This window comes from Leptodactylus fuscus, chromosome 1, assembly GCF_031893055.1.
Source record: "Leptodactylus fuscus isolate aLepFus1 chromosome 1, aLepFus1.hap2, whole genome shotgun sequence".
In the NCBI taxonomy this organism is placed as follows: domain Eukaryota; kingdom Metazoa; phylum Chordata; class Amphibia; order Anura; family Leptodactylidae; genus Leptodactylus; species Leptodactylus fuscus.
Window position 1 is genome coordinate 10,185,526 of NC_134265.1, and position 21,711 is coordinate 10,207,236.

The window sequence follows — 21,711 nt, forward strand, 5'->3', positions numbered from 1 at the left end:
GCATCACAAGCCTCATGGTTCTCTCAGCTGTATAGATTTCCAATGTCTGCACTTCACTTCCCTCTTCTGGTTAATATATATACTTTGTCTTTAGTACTGTATACCGCTACTGTACTTATAAAATGCCCTTAGTACTGTACCCTGTAAACCCATCCCTCGAGCCAAGCCCTCTTCCCCCAGCCGCACCAAAAATGCTGCTGGGTCCAAGTACGGTTAGAGACTCTGGCCAATCGTGACTTTTTAAACTTCAGTCACAGTCACTCAAACCCATGGACTTTCTGAGTTAGGAACAGTACATAGATCAGGCTACGTTTTGCATAAAAATAGATCCTATATATTAACCAGAGGGTGAAGCAAACTAATGCTAAACAGACAAGTATGACCCAAACCCTTTCAAACTCCCCTGATATCATGTGAGATAGTGTTGTGCGAACTACAAGACAAACAGAAGACAAACAATGACAAACATAAGACAAGACTTATCCTCTGACTCAGGGCGTCTCCCTTTGGTTACCAGAGGGAATTACAGAGGATCTACCAGTCATTTGATGTACTTTGTACACCATATCTCTAATTGTCCCCAAGAGGAGGTATCTGGCATGTAGGACCACCCGTCAGGAGCGCTCTTCCCAGACCAACTGGACACGGCAGTCTGATCCCGGGAAGGGTTAGTCTTTACGGCAGACCCCAACACACCATTCCATACCCACTAGGTAGACTCATACATTCACACAGCAGTTACACGTTAGACATAACAAAACAGTAATACATAGAGCTATCCAATCCAATATACCATTAAGTATCACAATAATATTCTATGGTTCGTTACCAAATAATATGAGCTGGAAGTACAAAAAGACTGACTATAGCATACCGCAAGATCCGGCTCTAGATTTAGAAGACCGTGAAACACAGAGATATTGTAAGAAGCAAAGGTTCTTACCTCACCGGTGATTGTCTGTGTGCCCTTTGATCTTTAACTCTGTTATTGCCGGGTCTCAAGATATTGAGGTCTTTTGGCTTTGCTGGCCCCACGTTGGGCGCCATTTACTGTCAGGGTTGGTCTCAATGGGACCACTTAAGTATATTGGATGATAGTCAAATTTAAAGATAGAGACTCGAGTCAATGATGCGTTCAACTCGGGCACATTGAATCTGGGTAGAAGCATACCTTTATTGCATACATCAGGTCTTCTTATACCAATTCTCAGTAGGCCTATATGGGTGTGTTATAGAGTAATCACTAACTCGGTAGGCGTACATGGGTGTGTCATTAACAATTAGGATTCAGCAATTTCCATGCATAAGTATTACAAGAATATCCCGCCCCCAATATAAATATTCTAACTATTCCTCTTACTCATGCTAGATGACCAGAGGTTACGTCAGTTCGTGGCCATCTTTACTGCGTGGCATACCAAAGTCTATTTTGACATGGGTTTTCCCATTAGTCTCATCTTAAAGCTATTTTAATAGTGTCTTATCACTTTATTATGATCTGGTTTATTATCTGGGTGCAGCATTCTGTCTGCACATATTCTGATTAATATGGAAGATGGGTCAGGCTGACTTGGAGAGATGCATGCTACAAGCTTAAGTATTATTGAAAGAATGTATACGCATATAGGAAATATATATAAATGTATTCATTTCCCTATCAGTATAAAGGTTACTGGTAGCGCATCATTGCATTTCGTCTGGTGGCAATCATTGGCGGATCTGAAATCAATGAGACTTCATACAATCAGTGCAGTAGATACATTGGTATAAATGGGTCTGAGTTACCGTACATAGTTATTTCATATAGTAGACATCATTCAAGGAATACGGTAGAAGTAATGATTCGGATTGTTGCGGTTCTCTATACAAAAGCAGCCATTTCATACTCTCCGTTCAGACCCCTAGGTTCCATAGTTTGCAGTCTGAGGATCCAGAACACTGCTTTTTCACAATTTTCATACTCTGCAACCCTACGTGTGCCACAATGCATCAATAAATGTACCTTTGAACAAAGAACCTTCTCCAGTGGAATCTTTTACATTATACTGTATGTGATTCAGGGTTGGGACCCTATCCCATCGAATCCCAGTAGATGCATGCCACATGTACACGAAAATAGGAATCCTCTAGTTATAACTGTACCTGTTAGTGTAGCCGGTGGGTGTCTGTGGCCTGTTGTGGGTCTGGTTGGTGCTGCGAGGTGAAACATTTCTGGTTCCTCATGTTCCAGATACTGTACTGGCTGCTGATGCTGCTGCTCCTCCTCCGGCGACTTGTCGCTGTGGCACTGGCAGAGGAGGCGGAGTGTCTCTCAGTATGAACACATCCCAAATGGACCTATACTCCTCAGCTAAAACCTTATGTCATGTCTTTAGCTGTGAGACTTGTGTTTACATTAGTAACCTTCGCTGTTGTTGATATACTGTCACCCTTGTCCCAACAGCCAATAGTCATCTGTTTTCCAACTCTGATAAATCGTCCCCTTTACCCGAAACAACAATGAGATTCTGCTCGGCCTATCACACACCTTATATACCCACCAAGCCGGCCCACAACAAGTCACTTCCTTCCTGAGCTACACGCTGCCGACGTCAGAAGTAGGAGGTGGTGATAATAATGGGACTCAACTCTATTTATTCCATGGGATTCCGTGTAGTGATTACATTGTCTCATCTTCTCTCCATTCAGGTTCCTACAATATAGAATCCTCTCAGTATCTTCTATGTAAGAGAATATTCCTGATTGATCCATCAAGGATGGAAAGAGACAGGAAGAAGATGGCGGAAAGTCTATTAAATCTCACCCTAGAGATCATCTACCAGCTTACTGGAGAGGTGAGAGATTCTGATGATGTCATCATGACATCATTCTTATCTATAGTAATAACAGATGATATGACTGGAGAGGTGATGGACTCTGGACATGTATGTAGTGAGATTTATTAATGTGTCTCCCCATAACCAGGATTACACTGTAGTGAAGAAGACCTCTAGTGGGCGCTGTCAGGCTCCTGTGTATGAGGGATATGGAGGAACCCTGAGCCCAATCCCAGGGCCTCCACCTCACGCCCTGATACAGGAGGAGATCAATGGACAGAAGATCCTTCAAATCACCAACAAGATGCTGGAGCTGCTGACTGGAGAGGTGGGAATGCTGGGACATTATACAGTAACTGGAGGGGTCGGGGTGATGACTGTATCATTGTGTTGTCAGGTTCCTATAAGGTGTCAGGATGTCGCTATCTATTTCTCCATGGAGGAGTGGGAGTATTTAGAAGGACACAAGGATCTGTACAAGGAGGTGATGATGGAGGACCAGCAGCCCCTCACATCAGCAGGTAATAGACATGACTATATACACATGGACTTCCATTATTTGTATCTACAGAATGAATTCAGTCCCTGTCTGTGTTTCCTACAGGTAGATCCAGTAAGAGGACAACACCGGAGAGATGTCCCAGTCCTCTTCTTCCACAGGATGATCAGGTAGATGGAGATATTCCCTATGATGTGTAGACGGGCTGTGAAGTCCTTGTGGTCAGTCTTGTTGTATCCAGCAGTATTATATGGTTATATACATGGGCGGTGTCATTGAGCCGCCATCTAATATGTTTCTCCGGCTTCTCACAGACCTGCAGCTACTGTCAGGACATCTTTCATCTTCATGCAGATTAATGATCTAGAACATTCTCTGTGACTTCCCCATTTGTCCAGTGACTTTTACATTATTTGTATTACAGATTTTCCATCAGGATAAAGATCTGAGCGACATTAATGTTATATCTATGAGAATAAAGGAAGAGCCCTATGTGAGTGGTGATGAGGAGTGTGAGGAGGACATTCCTACAGGGACCCGCCCAGGTGAGGAGTCACCACTATATAAAGCACAGAAGGGTCACTGATTCTATTCAGACATTGTTTAGACTATTTGTTGTTCCCCGATTCAGGTAAAATACTAATAATACATGAATATAAATGTGATACCGCTATAGGGGGTAATAAATGTAGTATAAAATAGAACGGACAGCAGGAATATGGACTTGACATCGATGTGAACGAGGGAAATTTCTTCCTCACCGGCTGTCAGTCCTCGTGAAGGGAAAAAAATTTACCAGAATTATATAGCAGATTATTTCAGGTAGCAGAAAAATAATCCTCCTGCTCGATCTTCAGGCAGATTCCACCTCAGAGCTCTATGGAAATAAATGGGAGGTGGAAAATCCCGCCTGGCCAGTAAGGAATCTGATGGAGATTCGGGGCTGATTTGGTAAAGCGGAAAATTCTTCTGAATTCCTGAAGCAGCTTCTACAAATGTCACTGTGTAAACCTCACCTTAGACCCAATCACACTATGGAATCCGGACTAGAAAATCTGGTCTGTACATCAGTCACATTTCCCAGCCGAACTCTGTCCACACACCAGGACTCCCTGTATCTTAGTGATCTATGACGCTAGGAGTCCCTGCTTTCTTGTGACTCCACAGACCCTACTACATACTGTATGGGACAGCAGATCCGCGGTGAGTTCAGGCTGGGAAATCCAGCAGATGTGGTTTGGATTCTATTGTGTGTATGGGGTGTAATACAGTAAGATTTATGGCATTCTAAAGTAAGCTCACTGGGCAAAAAATTAGTAACCCTAGTGCACAAGTAAAGATGAATCGTTAAGCCTGTACAGATGGGGCAGCGGTCGAGTCACCTGACTTCAACCATCATCGTAAATCTGTGGGAAATGTTGGTACAGCAGGTAAAATGCCAACATCAGCATCACCGCAATTTGGTGGATTGGCGCCATCAACTGCTCAGCGAGTGTCTTGAACTGGATGAGATCTACTAGCAAAACCATGTGGACTCACTTTCTAACTGCATCTAGCGGTTATCAAGACCTAAGGCAGAGTTATACCATATTAAATGATGCTGATTTTCATGATTTTTTTTTTTTAGGGGTGACTAACTTTTTTACACGGTGAGCTTATTCCACATAAGTGGCCATATTTAAGCGGCCATGGATTGAGTTCACCTCTACAGTGACCTAGAGCAGTGCTGACGTCTCCTGCCCCCCTCATTACTATTCACTATCACCGACCTCCGTCTCAGCTCCAGTGAATACTAATGAAATAGGCCGCGCTGCCGTCATTTGCTGCCTGAGCCACTGACTTCACTTCTTCACACGGTCTGAAGCGTCTCAGGCAGCGGCAGCTCAGTGGGGAATATACTTATAAGGTTATGTTATTCAGAAATAGTAACATCAGTTTTCTTCTTATCAGGTGACTGTACCAGGAACTCGGAGAGATATCAGATATCCACAGATTATAAAGCAGAGGATCATGGTTTCACACAAGATCCATATGAAGAACATGCCATTTCCTCAGATATACCCTCAGCCCTTCAGGAGAAAGATCTTTCTTGTAATTCATCACGGTCTGTTAAGCAAAATGAAAGTTGTAGAAGTAGTCATCTTCAGAGAACTTACACAGGGGAGAAGCCATATTCATGCAGAGAATGTGGGAAATGTTTTACTCAGAAATCAACTCTTGTTGAACATCAAAGAACTCACACAGGGGAGAAGCCATATTCATGCCCAGAATGTGGGAAATGTTTTACTCGGAAATCACATCTTGTTAGACATCAAAGAATTCACACAGGAGAGAAGCAATATTCATGCCCTGAATGTGGGAAATGTTTTATTAAGAAATCACATGTTGTTGAACATCAAAATACTCACACAGGGCAGAAGCCGTATTCCTGCCCAGATTGTGGGAAATGTTTTATAGCTAAATCAAATTTTGTTAAACATCAAAAGATTCACACAGGGGAGAAGCCATATTCATGTCCAGAATGTGAGAAATGTTTTATCTCTAAATCAAAACTCGTTCTACATCAGAGAATTCACACAGGGGAGAAGCCATATTCATGCCCAGAATGTGAGAAATGTTTTAGCCATAAATCATATCTTGTTAGGCATCAAAACATTCACACAGGGAAGAAGCCATATTCATGCCCAGAATGTGAGAAAAGTTTTTTCTTTAGATCAAATCTTGTTGTACATCTAAGAACTCACACAGGTGTGAAGCCATATTCATGCCCAGAATGTGGGAAATGGTTCAAGGCTAAATTATATCTTGCTAAGCATCAAAAGATTCACACAGGGGAGAAGCCATATTCATGCCCAGATTGTGGGAAATGTTTTATGGATAAATCATATCTTCTTAGGCATAAAAAGAGTCACACAGGTGCAAAGCCACATTCGTGTCCAGAATGTGAGAAATGTTTTACGACTAAATCAAATCTAGTTCAACATCAAAGAACTCACACAAGAGAGAAGCCATATTCATGCTTAGATTGTGGGAAATGTTTTATGGCTAAGTCATATTTTGTTAATCATCAAAAGATTCACACAGGGGAGGCGCCCTATTCATGTCCAGAATGTGGGAAATGTTTTATCTTTAAGTCAAATCTTGTTATACATCTGAGAATTCACACAAGGGAGAAGCCATATTCATGTACAGAATGTGGGAGATGTTTTGCTCACAAATCTGATCTTGTTAGACATCAGAAAAGTCACACAAGGAAGAAGCGGATGTAAGTGGATTTTCAACTAGAAGTCATTGACCCGTCTAGGTATTAACAAGGACTTACATTCACATTTTTTTTAAGGTTAAATAATTTTATTTTAATTTAATGTTATTTAAAGAGGACCTTTCACCAATTTGGGCATAGGCAGTTCTGTATACAGCTGGAAAGCCGACAGCTTTCCTGATCTGTGCCCCGGGTAAAGAGTGATTGGTCCCGGTACCGTAGCTCTTTACAGTCAGAAGGGCGATCCTGACAGTCAGTCAGGTACGTCCTTCTTCACAGCAGCGCCTATCGCGCTGTACAGTGTGAGCAGGGAGGAATGCCCCCTCCCCTCCTGATAATATTCATCTATGGACGAGCACTGTGAGCAGAGGGAGGGGGCGGTCCTCCCCGCTCATACTGTACAGCGCGATAGGCGCTGCTGTGAAGAAGGGCATTCCTGACTGACTGTCAGCAATGCCCTTCTGACTGTAAAGAGCTACGGTACCGGGACCGATAGCTCTTTACCCGGGGCACAGATCGGGAAAGCCGACAGTGCGCAGAATTCAGCGCACTGTCGGCTTTCCAGCAGTATATAGAACTGCCTGTGCCCCGGACCATGAAAGGTCCTCTTTAAAGTTCTAATTATGGTCAAACTATAATTTGTTTGCTATTATATAATGGACCGAGGTTATTTTTATCTGGGATTCCTTTAATGGCAACTCGGTTACATTCAGATGCCTCTTGGGACTGATTTTCATGTATAAAGTCTATTGTATCTAGATCTCATCATGTACCCACAGGTTCCCCTCTCAGGTCTCAAATAATGACCCCCAATGTCTCCCTCTTCAAGCTCTTAAATTGTACTTCTATGTTTCCCTCTTACTTCTCATATAATACACCCAAAGGTCCCTTCTTGCTCACACATTTTCTCCTCCTTCTCAGCATCTTCCTCTGTCTCAATAACACTGCACTACCCTGTACAATGCAGAACATCTCTACCCTCACAAGAGTGGGATCACATAGTCATGATGTCATCAGAGGTCGCCCTCACTCACTATTATGTCCTCCTTGTGTCCCCTGCACAGTATAATGTGTCCATTTGTAGTCTTTACACACCGTAATGCCCTCCTTGTTGCCCCCACACAGTATAATACAACTCCTGTTCCAATGAAGTTGGGACGTTATGTATAACATAAATAAAAACAGAGTACGATGATTTACAAATCCTTTTCAGCCTATATTCAATAGAATACGCTACAAAGATAAGATATTTAATGTTCAAACGAATAAACTTTTTAAAATTTTTTGCAAATATTCATTGATTTTGACTTTGATGCTTGTAACACATTCCAAAAAAGCTGAGACAGGGCTAACAGAAGACGGGGGCCCGGGGCATGTTTACCGCTGTGTTACATCACCTTTCCTTTTAACAACACTCAATAAGTGTTTGGGAACTGAGGACACGAATTGTTGGAGCTTTGTAGATGGAATTCTTTCCCATTCTTATTTGATGTACAACTTAATTTGCTTAACAGTCTGGGGTCTCCATTGTCATATTTTGTGTTTCATAATGCACCACACATTATCAATGGGAGAGAGGTCTGGACTGCAGACAGGCCGATCTAGTACCCGCACTCTTTTTCTACGAAGCCACGCTAACATAAACAGGGACGTCCCTGGAAAAGGTGTCGTTTGGATGGCAGCATATGTTGCTACAAAACATGTATGTACTATTCAGCAATAATGGTCCCTTCACAGATGTACAAGTTACCTATGTCAAGGGCACAAACACGCCCTTATACCATCAGAGATGTGCCATGGACACTAACATTCCCCTGATACCATCAGAGATGCTGGCCTATGAACCTTGTGCTGATAATAATTCAGACAGTCATTTTCCTCTTTGGCTTGGAGAACACGACATCCATGATTTCCAAAAAACAATTTGAAATATGAACTGGTCAGATCACAGGATACTTTTTCCACTTTGTATCAGTACATCTCAGATAAGCTCGGGCCTAGAGAAGCCGCGGTGTTTCTGGGTGTTGTTGATATATGACTTTTACTTTGTGTGGAAGAGTTTTAATTTGAACTTGTAGATGTAGCGATGGACTGTGTTCACTGAAAATGGGTTTTGGACACCATGACACTTTTGCAGAGCTGAAACGCCAGTTAAGTAGAATTCTGTGACTTGTCACCCCAGTTTGGAAACTACACCCCTGAAGGATTTTATCTAGGGGTATAGTGAACATTTATAAAAGTGTTCCTATAATTTATTATCCATAAATGAATACACAGCTGATGGTGAAAGGTGAAAATGACAATTTTTCCAGGAATACGTCATTCAGTGTGTAATCTATTGTGCTCGGCTTGTATCAGAGACGAATGCTGCAAAAGCTGTTGTGTCCGGAAACCCGTTTAACAGTTTCTGGAGTGTGTGTCTCTGCTGACACAATCTAAGCACAACATATAGGGCACTGAAATGGCATATCTTTGGAAACATTCCAATTTTCATTATAAGTTGCTCATGTTAATAAAATCTGTAAAACAGCTGTAGGGTCAAACTGCTCATTATATCCCTTGATATGTTTTGTGAAGGGTGTAGTTTCCAAAATGGGTTAACTTTTAGGGGTTTCCTTTGTATTGGTACTTTAGGGGATCTGCAATTGCAACATGGCACCTGAAAACGATTCCAGCAAAATCTGCTTTTCATACCCCTAGTGTGTCTCCTTCCCTTCTGTGCTGCCATGTGCCCAAACATCAGTTTACACCCACATGTGAGGCATTTCTTTGCTCTGGAGAAATTGCACAACAATCTGTGAGATACATTTTGTCCCTTAACCCTTTGTGAATGTGTTAATTTTAGAGTTAAATGAATATATTCTTAAAAAAAAAAAAAAAAAAATGAATTGTCTAAATTTCACCTTCATATTGTTTTAATTCCCGTGAAATTTTTAACGGGTTAACAAATTTCCCTAATGCTGTTTTGAATTATTTGAAGGGTGCAGTTTTGAAAATGGGGTGATTTTTATTTTTTAAATATATAGGCTTTTATAATCCCCTTCAGAACTGAAGTGGTTCCTAAAACATTAGTTTGGCAAATTTTCTTGTAGATCTGGGAAATCTGTTACACTTGTGAGGTTTATAATGTATGATTAAAAGATGATCGAATATAAATCAGAGATATGGTGGGTAATATTTATTCATGTATTTGTGTGATATGACTTTTTGTTTGGAAAGCAGACCATTCACATTTTGAAAATTGCAATTTTTTTTTTCAAAATTTCCATTAAATTATATTTTCTTTTTTTTTTTTTTTTTTTTTTTTTTTTTTTTATAAATAAATACAAAAATATTGATCAGTGTTTACCACTAACATGAAGTATAATGTGTCATGAATAAACAATCTCAAAATCACTTGTGTAAATTATAGGGTCTCAAAGTTATTGCCATATAAAGGGACACATGTCAGTTTGGGAAAACAAGGCCTGGTCATTAATGGACTTTTGGGCTGTGTCCTTAAGGGGTTAAATGCTTCCTTTTTATCCCTCATTGCACTCCTCACTGTTTTAGCTTGCCATATTGGTTTTCTATGATTTCTGGCCCGCTTATTCCCATAGGGTATGTGTTTTCTAGTGCTCCTATTTAGAATGTTTTTGACAATGTCCCATTTAGTTTGTGTCCCGGTCACGTTGAGGACATTCTCCAAGTTTGTACTGCTAAGCTCCTCTCTCTGTTGGTGACCATTGGCCTTCCTGTAGTTTAGTGTTTTGTGCACCCTCTAATGAACATCTTTTTAACCCCTTTCCGACATGCGCCGTAATAGTACGGCGCATGTCGGGTGTGTAACTATGCTGACCGCCCGGGAGCCGGGCGGCCGCCATAGCCGCCGGGTGTCTACTGCTTTAAACAGTAGACAACCGGCTCTAATGCCTCCAATCGGTCCCCGGATCGATCGGAGGCATTAACCCCGTTTTCCCGGCGGCGCATGGGCGCTGCCATTTTGCCGGTGATCGCCGGCTCCTGGAGCATGCTCCAGGGCCAAAGTCACGTTAGCATGACAGCCGGGAGCCTTTACAAGGCTCCCAGGCTTGTCTGCAAGCGCTTTCTTTTGCAGGCTGGTCTATGCAGCCTGCAAAAGAAATGATTTTTTTGCAATGCATTATAATGCATTGCATTAGTGATCAACCCCCTGGGGTTCAACACCCCTAGGGGGTCTAATAAATGCAAAAAAAAAATGTTAGGTATCCCCGTGTCCGAAATCGCCCGCTCTACAAATCTATAAAAATATTTTTCCTGTTCGGTAAACACCGTAGAGGGAAAAATAGTCAAAAGTGCCAAACCGCCGTTTTTTCACTGTTTTGATTCTGATAAAAATTTTAATAAAAAGTGATCAAAGCAATAGTATTTCCCGAAAATGGTAGAACTAAAAAGTACACCTGGCCCCGCAAAAAATACGCCCTATACATCCTCGTACACTGACGTATAAAAAAGTTACGGCTGTCGGAATATGGCGACTTTTAGAAAAAATTTTTTTTACCACAGTTTTGTATTTTTTTTAAGGGGTCAGAAAGGAAATAAAACCATATAAATTTGGTATCCCTGGAACCTTACCGAAAAACACAGAATACATAGGGCATGTCATTTTGGCTGCACAGTGAACGCCGTAAAACCGAAGCCCGTAAGAAAGTCGCAGAAATGCATTTTTTCTTCAAATCCACCCCATTCTGAATTTTTTTTTCCTGCTTCCCAGTACATTATACAGAATAATTAATGGTGGCATCATGAAGAAAAATTTGTCCCGCAAAAATTCAGACCTCATATGTCTCTGGGAGCGGAAAAATAAAAAAGTTATGGGGTTTAAAAGGAGGGGAGTCAAAAACGAAAATCAAAAAATGCCATCGGCGGGAAGGGGTTAATATGTAGAAGAAAAGTTATTATTTTATGGTCACTATTACCTAGATGACCCCCGACCTCCACTTGTGACAATGTGTCGGTTCCATTTGTTACAATTAGGCCTAGAAGAGCCTCTTGTTGGTTCCTGCACTAGCTGTGATTGGTCATTGTCTTGTATTACTGACCTGTATAATAACCTGTTCCCTTTGTTGGACCTGCAGGTTTCTGCCCCTCCGGTGATATCTGGGTCGGTGAAATCCCCCATAATAATGACTTTATTCTGCTTTGCAGCCTCATCTATTTGTTTTATTAGTAGTAGAGATGAGCGAGTACTGTTCGGATAAGTAGATCTTCAGCTTCTTCCATTATATTTAGAAATTTTTAACAAACCCCTCTCAGTATTTTATTATTCTTTGTTCCTCCCATAATTTCCACCCATAAGGACTCCACATGGTCATTTTCCTCCCAGATGTCCTCACACAGGACTGGCTTAAGGCAGGATTTTATGCAGCGCCGCACCTCCCATGAGGCGACCTGAAGCGACCGCTTCAGGCGGCGCTATGCCAGGGCCCCAGGGAGGGCGGCATTTTTGCTAACCTAAGCCAGTCCAGGACAAGCTGTCCTGGACTGGCTTAGCACCGAGCGGAGGTTTGGGGAGGCCACTGGAGCAGCGCTGCTCCAGCAGCCTCCCCTCACTCTCAGGCAGAGAGCAGGCCCTCTCCGTGCCTGAGGATTAGGCATTAGTTACTCCTAGGATTTGGAGGTCCTCCTTATTGCATTTTTTGTCTGTTTTTCCTCTCTTTCAGCATGTCTTCCTCATCGTCATCCGGTAAGGGCATAGGTATTCGGGGCCTAAGATTGGGGCCCCCCATAGCCGGGGTGCCGCTCACTGTGTTTTTTCTTGCAGCCCTGCCGTGAAGGAAGACCACGTCAAAGAGGAAACAACTGACCTGCTCCAAATGCAGAATCCCCCTCCCAGATGACTGCGAGTACAGATTCTGTTAAGGCTGTAAAGCCCCCCCCCCCCCCCTCTGAGGCTACCCCTATCAGGGAGGTAGTCTCATGGGTCAAGGACTTTTTCTCCCAGTCCATGAGAAAGGTGGATGACACCCTTTCTCATTTGGAGAAGAGGCCCCGGCCTGATGTGGCCGAGACCTCCCTCCCCTCCTTGGAAAGATTGCACATCAGGGAGGTGGAGTCCTCAGACGAGGACCCAGAGGAGACAGAGGGGGAGATTTTTCCCTTGGGAAAAATGAATAGGCTCTTTAGAGCCATTAGGCCCAGAGACTGCGAAGCTGGCGAGGGACCTAGCCGCAGGTTGATGTCATTCAGGGCCAATTCGGACCTTGTCCGCGTCATGAAGGGAGAGTGGAGGCGTCCAGAAAAAGCCTTCTCAACATCTGCCCGCTTTAAAGCACTCTTCCCGGTATCTGAGTCCCAGCAGGGAGTGTGGGGCCCGCCCCCCAAAGTGGACATCACTGTGGCGAAGTTGTCGCAGCGAACAGTGCTTCCCGCAGAGGATGGCTCGAGCCTGCGGGACCCAATGGACCGCTGTGTAGAGGGATCCTTGAGGCGGGCATATTCTACGGCCTCCTCTCAGGCCTCAGTAGCCATCGCTGCGAATGAGGTGATCTCTGGCCTGCGGGCCGAACTAGCGTCCCTGTCTAGAAATATAGACACTGGGGTCCACTGTGACGACCTCTTGTCGGCCATGTCCGACATAAATTTAATGGTGGACCACATAGCGGAGGCCTCACGGATGCAGCCGAGGCTAGCCTCAAAGGCTATGGCTCTCTCTACAGTAGCCAGGCGACCATTATGGCTAAAACCGTGGAGGGTGGACAACACCTCAAAGTTTGGGCTCTGTGTGCTCCCATTCGAGCCAGGGAGGCTCTTCGGCAGGGAGCTTGACAAAATTATGGAGAATCTTGCAGACACAAAGACAAAGAATCTGCCACAGCCGCCCGAAAGGAGGAGGGCTGCCTTTCAAGGCCGAAGATCCTTCAGGGGCTTCAGAGGTCAGAGGCGCGCTGGCCCCCAGTCCAGAGGTAGGGGGCGCGGAACCTCCCGCAAGCGCAGGAAAGGCATGCGCAGGAAGTTCTTAATAGTGGCTGTACACCCAGACAGAAGGATGCAGCATCTTTAATGTTCCACCCTCCCAGACGTCGGACCCGCAGCCCGCCATATCTTCCTAAAGGCAAGAGTTCCGGTCGTTTCTACCCTGCACCTTCCAAGAGGCTTCAGTGACCCTTATCGGAACGACCAGTTTCCCAGAGCCCAAGCCAAGGAGGCCCTTATCATGCAGGACCAGACCGTAGTAGCTTGGTCGTAACAGCCTGGCTGGCTAATAGTCTGGCTAATGCCAGCAGTGATTCCATCAGTACGGATCCAGTTCCGGGGATTCACCAAGGACTCTCTCACCATGATGATCTCTTTGCCCACTCCTTGCGGGGGAAAGATTGCTTGTGCACTTCATCATCTCTCTGTCACCAGGAAGTTCACGAGAGCCAGGAAGACCCTAGGGTCGATGTCCGGCCCCAAAGAAGAAGCTCCCTGGGGCCGGTGGCACATGGGCCCACTTCACAACGAGATCTTGAGAGTCTGGAATTACTGTCCCTCGGAACTGTAGAAGCCTTTCCAGGTAACCATCAGCACTCGGCAATCACCAGCCTGGTGAGCCGTCTTCGCGTTGGGAAGTCCTCGGCCAGCTTTACCTGGACCCTGTTGACAACAGATGTCTCCCTCACAGGATGGGGAGCTCATCTGGGGGAGACCCCGGTACAAGGCACCTGGAATTACCTGGAGAGAACGCGCTCATCCAGCTGGCAAGAGCTTATGGCAGTTTGCTGGGCACTTCCGACGCTTGTATCACTTCCAGGGAAGAAGACGATCAGGGGTCGGACAGACAACCTGACAATAGTCAGCCTCAGCATCAGACAGGGGGGAACCGGGTCCCCCTCCCTTCCACAAGTCAGCATCTGGATCCTTGCCTGGACAGAGCAGAAGCTCTCCCAGCTGTCAGCGGTTCATTTCCCAGGTTGCCTAACCATCCTAGCGGACCAACTCAGCAGAAGGTTGATTACCTCAGGCGAGTTGTCCCTGCACCAGAGTACCTGTCACCATCTCAACAAGAGGGGGGGTCTCCCCGAGGTGGATCTGATGGCCACCCATTACAACGCCAGAGTAGAAAGTTTTCGCTCCCTGGATCGGGAGGACAACCCTTTGGCGTTGGATGCCCTGTCAATACCTTTGAGGTATAAACTTGCATACGTTTTTCCTCACATTTCGATGATTCCAGGTATTGACGAAACTCAGGCAGAACCAGACATCGGCAATAGGGAGCACGCCGTTCTGGTCAAAAAGGGCATGGTTCACCGACTTCATTCCTATGAGTCGGGGGAACTACTAGAGGCTTCCACCAGCGCAGAAGCTGGTAATCCGGAACAGTCGGTCTTGTTAAGGCCTGGACAAATTCAACCTCACTGCCTGGAGGTTAACCAGCCCATAGGGGGCGAAAGAGGATTGTCTCAGGGAGTGCTAAGAACATTGGCGCACTCAAGAGCAGAATCAACTAACCAGAGCTACCAAAGGGTCGCCCGAATATTCCGAAGCTGGTGTATGAGTAACCAGCGCAACCCCAACAGAGATGCAGTCTTGGAATTTCTACAAGACGGCCTGGAAGAGAGCTGGCACCCGCTACCCTGAAGGTTCAAGTTTCAGCTCTGTCCACTCTCCTGGAGACCAGATTACCTCTAGATCCTCTAATTAGAGAATTTCTAAGAGAGGCTGCCAGGCTTCGCCCTCAAGTTCAGCCCCCTATCCCTACATGGGACCTAGCGGCGGTTCTACAGGGTCTCTGTACTCCACCCTTTGAACCTTTATCGGAAGTGGATTGGAAGTACCTGTCATACAAGGTAACTTTCCTATTGGCAATAACCTCTGCCAAGAGAGTTGGCGAAACTACAGGCCTTAGCGGCCTCCGAACCGTTCTTAACCTTTTTTCCAGACAGAGTTCAACTAAGGTTTGTTCCAGGTTTCTTGCCAAAGGTACCCACTTCTCAAAATATCAACCAGGTAATCGTCTTGCCGGCCTTTTTCCCCTCTCCTGTTACCGAGTGGGAGGACAGGATGCACAAGCTGGACTTGGTGAGAGCATTACGTGTTTACTTGGAGCGCACAGCGCCTTTCCGGAGATCAGAAAATCTACTGATTAACGTGTTTGGCCACAACAGAGGGACCAAAGCATCAAAACCAACCCTTATCAAGATGGATCAAGGAAGCCATGACCTGTTCCCTATGTGCCCAAGACCTTCCGGCTCCGGACTTCGTCCACACCCATTCCACTCGAGCAGTTGCAACATCATGGGCTGAAAGACGTTCTCTTTCTTTGGAGCAGATATGTGCCGCTGTTTCCTGGAGTTCACATCTATCTTTTGCCAAGCATCCAGGTTGGACTGGCGGATGGCGGACTCTACAGCGTTTGAACACACTGTCTTAGCGTCAGCCTGCCAGGATCACCCACCCTATGGTAAAGCTATACTTGCTAAATCCCCAGTTGTGCTGCTGTTGGGCGTAGGGGGAATGAAAGATTATGTATGATAATCTGTTTTCCCTTAGCCCAAACAGCAGCACAAGGCTCCCTCCCTATGCTGTATTATTGTACTATCTGTGTTATTTGCATAACTTGTACTTATTTATTACTAGCTGGTACCCGCGACTTTGTCTGCGGTGATTGTAGAAGTGGGTATATACAGGCGTGGGTAAGGTTTTAGTAGTGTGTAGAAGGTATGGGATATGAAATGTAACTTGCTGTAATTCAGAGAATACGTGAGACTTTTGTGTTGAAGTTATTTTGTATTAGAGCTGCTATATATACGGTGTTGGTATAAACTTTACATAGTGACTTTGGGACAGAAGTATTTGAAGTTAACCCTTTCCCGCCGATGGCATTTTTTGATTTGGTTTTTCGTTTTTGACTCCCCTCCTTCTAAACCCCATAACTTTTTTATTTCTCCGCTCCCAGAGTCATATGAGGTCTTAATTTTTTTGGGACAAATTTTTCTTTATGATGCCACCATTATTTATTCTATATAATGTACTGGGAAGCAGGGAAAAAATTCTGAATGGGGATTTGAAGAAAAAATGCATTTCTGCGACTTTCTTACGGGCTTTGGTTTTACGGTGTTCACTGTGCAACCAAAATGACATGTCCCCTGTATTCTGTGTTTCGTTAAAATTCCGGGGATACCAAATTTATATGGTTTTATTTACATTTTGACCCCTTAAAAAAATCCAAAACTATGTTAAAAAATTTTTTTTTGAAAAGTCGCCATATTCCGACAGCCGTAACTTTTTTATACGTGCGTGTGTTATAGGGCGTCTTTTTTTGCGGGACCGGGTGTACTTTGTAGTTCTACCATTTTCGGGAAATGTTATTGCTTTGATCACTTTTTATTCAAATTTTTATCAGAATCAAAACAGTGAAAAAACGGCGGTTTGGCACTTTTGACCATTTTTCCCGCTACGGTGTTTACCAAACAGGAAAAATATTTGTATAGCTTTGTAGAGCGGGTGATTTCGGACGCGGGGATACCTAACATGTATGTGTTTCACAGTTTTTAACTACTTTTATATGTGTTCTAGGGAAAGGGGGGTGATTTGAATTTTTAATCCTTTTTATTTGTTTATATATATATATATATATATATATATATATATATATATATTTTTGTTTTAAACTTTTTTTTTTTGCATTTATTAGACCGCCTAGGGGTATTGACATGGGTGGGCGGTGTCGCGGATTGTCAGAGCAGTGGGGGTCGGCAAACATGGCTGCTCCGGAGCGTTAGAGAGCGCCTCCTGGAGTATCGTTAAGGTGAGGGGCAAAGTGGTAAAGTCTATGTATATTTGATTGTGTGGGGTTAGGGGCGAGGCTGTAGAGGGTAATATGAATTTTGTGGCTTGCTATGGTCCAAAGTGTGTGAGATTGCAGAGATGGTGGTGTGAGTTTGGGTTTTGTGGGGTTCCTGGCACAAATGTATGTGCGTTATTGTGACGAAAAGTAGCCTATTGCGCAATCGGGTGTATTAACTATGTTTGTGGAAACTTTCAGCCAAATCGGTCGAGCGGGTTTTGCGTGATTGAGGAACAAACATCCGAACATCCAAACAACACACAAACTCACAAACTTTCACATTTATAATATTAATAGGATAATTGCTACTAACACAAAGGGGAGTAGGTCTTCCGGCCTCTTATAGGGGTCAAAAGCTGTTAGGTAATTAAAAATTCCACCTGTCCTAACAGCTCATAGGGGCAGGAATACCCCAGTTGTGCTGCTGTTTAGGCTAAGGGAAAACAGATTATCATACATAATCTTTCATTAGGCTGGGCTTCTGCCAGTAATACTCACAGACTTCTTCCCACATTTCCCATCTCTTCCCTTTGGTCCGCCATGTCCAAAATGTTCCATGGACTGTGAAAAGGTAAATTTAAGTCTTCAAGACAATCCCTTTAAAGCAGCCAAGCCCTAGAATTACTGGAGTCCACAAAATCCACATGCTATGGCGCAGGAGGTGTGTCCTGCTATGATTCCTTGCTTTAGGTTCTTGTCGTACTGTCTGAACACTGTCCTATTCCTCACCTCTGTAATTGATTTTCCACCACACCCATCTCTTACACCTTTGTGTCCCTCTGCACCTGTAATAGTTAATCTCAGCCTTACTTGTGTGACTGACATCTTTCCTTCCAATCCAGTCTGGGGCAGGTTCTTTCTTCTTATATATTGCTTCCCATCCTCACCTTAGTGCTTGTTATCTGCCTTTCTGTGTGTGCTGGCTCTATATTCTTACTGTTTGTAGTTAAATTCCTGGCCTTTAGCTTTCTTGTGACTATTCTCTAGGATTTTGATTATGTACTGCGTTTACTAGTTCCGACCCCTTGGCTAGCTGACCTTCCATTTGTTGTTGTTTGTCTTGTCTGTGTTCTGTGTTATCAACAATATCATATGAAGGGACTGCCGTCCAGATTCCCTCTGTTGCCTAGGGCAGTGAGGCAAGAAGGCAGGGGCAAGGGAGGGGTTCAGCTAAGGACACACTGTCTTGTCTTTCCCCTCCTCCCAGGATTCACCAGCAGCAACTGGGGAATTGCTCTTCTACCAATTCCCTTACAAAATAAGTGACTTTTTTCTGAAGTTTGCCTTAAAACATTTTGACACAACTATGATAAATCTATGGAAACCTTTGTCAATTTTTTTTAATTTGCACACTGCATGTATGTTAGTATTATATTGTGTGGGGGCCACAAGGAGGACAATATAGTGTGTAGGGGGCCACAAGGAGGGTGACTGAATGTATGAGAAGGGTTGAGAGTGAGCACTTACCTCCTCGGGTACAGCAGCCGTCTGCTCGCAGGACCTGTGATGATGTCATAAGTGTTGAAGGAGTCAAGGAGTCACATGATCAGGTCCTGCTGTTATCTTTTCATCTGTGCAGAAGATACTAAATCCTAGTGAGCTAAATTACCTTTGATGATGTCACATGTGTGGGAGGAGTCACAATCACATGATCAGATATCAGATCTCTCTGAAGAGTTGTCTGTGTGTGACTTGTATGTAGCAGTGCTATGTGTGTGTGACGTGTATGTAGGGAAACCATCTGTGTGTGACGTGTATGTAGTGGAGCTGTTTGTGTGTGACGTGTATGTGAGCAGAGTTGTCTGTGTGTGATGTGTATGTAAGCAGAGTTGTCTGTGTGTGACTTGTATGTAGCAGTGCTATGTGTGTGTGTGACGTGTATGTAGTGGAGCCATCTGTGCGTGACATGTATGTATAGGAGCTGTCTGTGTGTGACGTGTATGCAGCGGAGCCGTCCATGTGTGACGTGTATATAAGCGGAGTTGTCTGTGTGTGACGTATATGTAGGGGAACCATCTGTGTGTGACGTGTATGTAGCAGAGCTGTCTGTGTGTGACGTATATGTAAGTGGAGTTGTCTGTGTGTGACTTGTATATAGCAGTGCTATGTGTGTGTGGCGTGTATGTAGCAGAGCCGTCCATGTGTGACGTGTATGTAAGCGGAGTCGTCTGTGTGTGACGTGTATGTATAGGAGCCGTCTGTGTGTGACATGTATGTATAGGAGCTGTCTGTATGTGATGTGTATGTAGCAGTGCTATGTGTGTGTGTGTGACGTGTATGTAAGCAGAGTCGTCTGTGTGTGACGTGCATGTAGTGGAGCCGTCTGTGTGTGATGTGTATGTAAGCGGAGTTGTCTGTGTGACGTGTATGTAGCGGAGCCGTCTGTGTGTGACGTGTATGTGAGCGGAGTTGTCTGTGTGTGACATGTATAAGATAAGATAATCCTTTAATAGTCCTACATTGGGGAAATTTCAGCATGTTACAGCAGCATAGTAATACAGGTACAGGATAATATACAGTAATATAATACAGACGTAGGCACGCATATGCTGAGAAGAGAAGATATACTAGGAGTATAGGAGTATATATGTAGTGATTCCGTCTGTGATCTGTATGTAGCAGAGCTGTCTGTGTGTGACGTGTATGTAGCAGAGCTGTCTGTGTGTGACGTGTATGTAGTGATGCCGTCTGTGTGTGATGTGTATGTAGTAGAGCCGTCCGTGTGTGATGTGTTTGTAGCAGAGCTGTCTGTGTGTGATGTGTATGTAGCAGAGCTGTCTGTGTGTGATGTGTATGTAGCAGAGCTGTCTGTGTGTGATGTGTATGTAGCAGAGCTGTCTGTGTGTGACGTGTATGTAGCAGAGCTGTCTGTGTGTGACGTGTATGTAGCATAGCGGTCTGTGTGTGACGTGTATGTAGCAGAGCTGTCTGTGTGTAACATGTATGTAGTGATGTTGTCTGTGTGTAATGTGTATGTAGTAGAGCCGTCCGTGTGTGATGTGTTTGTAGCAGAGCTGTCTGTGTGTGATGTGTATGTAGCGGAGCTGTCCGTGTGTGACGTGTATGTAAGCGGAGTCGTATGTATGTGATGTGTTTGTAGCAGAGCTGTCTGTGTGTGATCTGTATGTAGCAGAGCTGTCTGTGTGTGATCTGTATGTAGCAGAGCTGTCTGTGTGTGACATATATGTAGTGATGCCGTCTGTGTGTAATGTGTATGTAGCAGAGCTGTCTGTGTGTGACGTGTATGTAGCAGAGCTGTCTGTGTGTGACATATATGTAGTGATGCCGTCTGTGTGTAATGTGTATGTAGCAGAGCTGTCTGTGTGTGGTAGCTATTTAGGAGTAGCAGCAGTACAGTAAATAGAAGGTGGTGACACAGGGAGACGGAGGTGTAATTTCCTCCCTTATGATTACAGTACAGTATGTAGAGGATAGTTATAAGTGAATAATCTACATTTTATCACATTTGTCTTTGTGTGTACAGAGTCTATTACCAATATTGTCTAAGCGTGTGTGTAGGGTTTTTCTGTCCGCTTGAGAAGACAGGGAACACTTGCAGACAGGGAAGGAAGGGCACAGAGTGCAAAAGAACGCACCCGATGCCCATTTAAATAAATGACAGGTGTCACGGACACAGCTAGTGTCCGCTCCTAATGTCCGTGCCAGATTTTGAGCAGACACTAAGAGCGGACACTACCTGTCGGACACCGACGGTAGTGTGAACGCCCCCTTAGTCTCTTGTTGCACTGCATTGGCCTCTGCTGCAACAGCTTGTTAGTCTCTTGCTGCTGCTGATTAGCCAGTATCAGCTGTTTCACAATCTCCTCCATAGCTGTGGCTTTCTATTTCAGCTTGTGTATGTCTCACTGCACTTATGCCCACACCCGAAGCACCTTATATGGGGAATCGCTGAGGTAGATGCTTGTAGCAGTGCAGGAAACAGGGACACAGACACTGGATTGCACACAAGTTCAGGCTTTATTCACATGTAGCGCGTACACTGCTTTTGCAAAGCCACAGGATAAACAAAACCCTTCTTGGCTGAGAAACTAACTTAAACATAAGGAAACTTCCCTGACTATACAGGAGACTGGCTACCAGTCTCCCACCTTGGCAACAACAACAACGGCACAGTACCTGCTTTGGAGGTCTGGTCTGGACAGGTCAGCTCTGTCAGTGCGGTGACACCCTGCTAGTCTTCACACAGACTGTTATTAGGGCCTGATTAGTCAGCTGACCTCCCTGGTGTCAGTCTCACCACACACCCCTTAGGTGCCTGGCTGGAATATACTTGTCTTCCCAGACTACACCCTTCACTCTCTCACAGGGAGTAAGTGACTGTTTA

At 44.4% G+C, this 21,711-nt stretch overlaps 3 protein-coding genes and 1 pseudogene across 3 annotated transcripts in view; 2 read left to right on the forward strand and 2 right to left on the reverse strand.

Annotated features, from left to right (window-relative positions):
• Positions 1-18,869, reverse strand: part of LOC142190613 (gastrula zinc finger protein XlCGF66.1-like) — a 410,056-nt gene extending 391,187 nt beyond the window's left edge. The window contains exon 1 of the mRNA XM_075262304.1: positions 18,834-18,869. The gene's annotated coding sequence lies outside the window, so the exon portion shown is untranslated. The remainder of the gene's footprint in view (positions 1-18,833) is intronic.
• Positions 1-21,711, reverse strand: part of LOC142189797 (uncharacterized) — a 373,599-nt pseudogene that overhangs the window by 179,879 nt on the left and 172,009 nt on the right.
• The window catches only part of LOC142189984 (uncharacterized), a 373,254-nt gene that overhangs the window by 87,924 nt on the left and 263,619 nt on the right, over positions 1-21,711 (forward strand). The gene's annotated exons all lie outside the window — the stretch shown is intronic.
• Positions 1-21,711, forward strand: part of LOC142189952 (uncharacterized) — a 67,870-nt gene that overhangs the window by 15,919 nt on the left and 30,240 nt on the right. Inside the window, exon 6 of the mRNA XM_075262262.1 lies at positions 5,266-5,961. Coding sequence (XP_075118363.1) covers positions 5,266-5,961 — 696 coding nt within the window. The remainder of the gene's footprint in view (positions 1-5,265; positions 5,962-21,711) is intronic.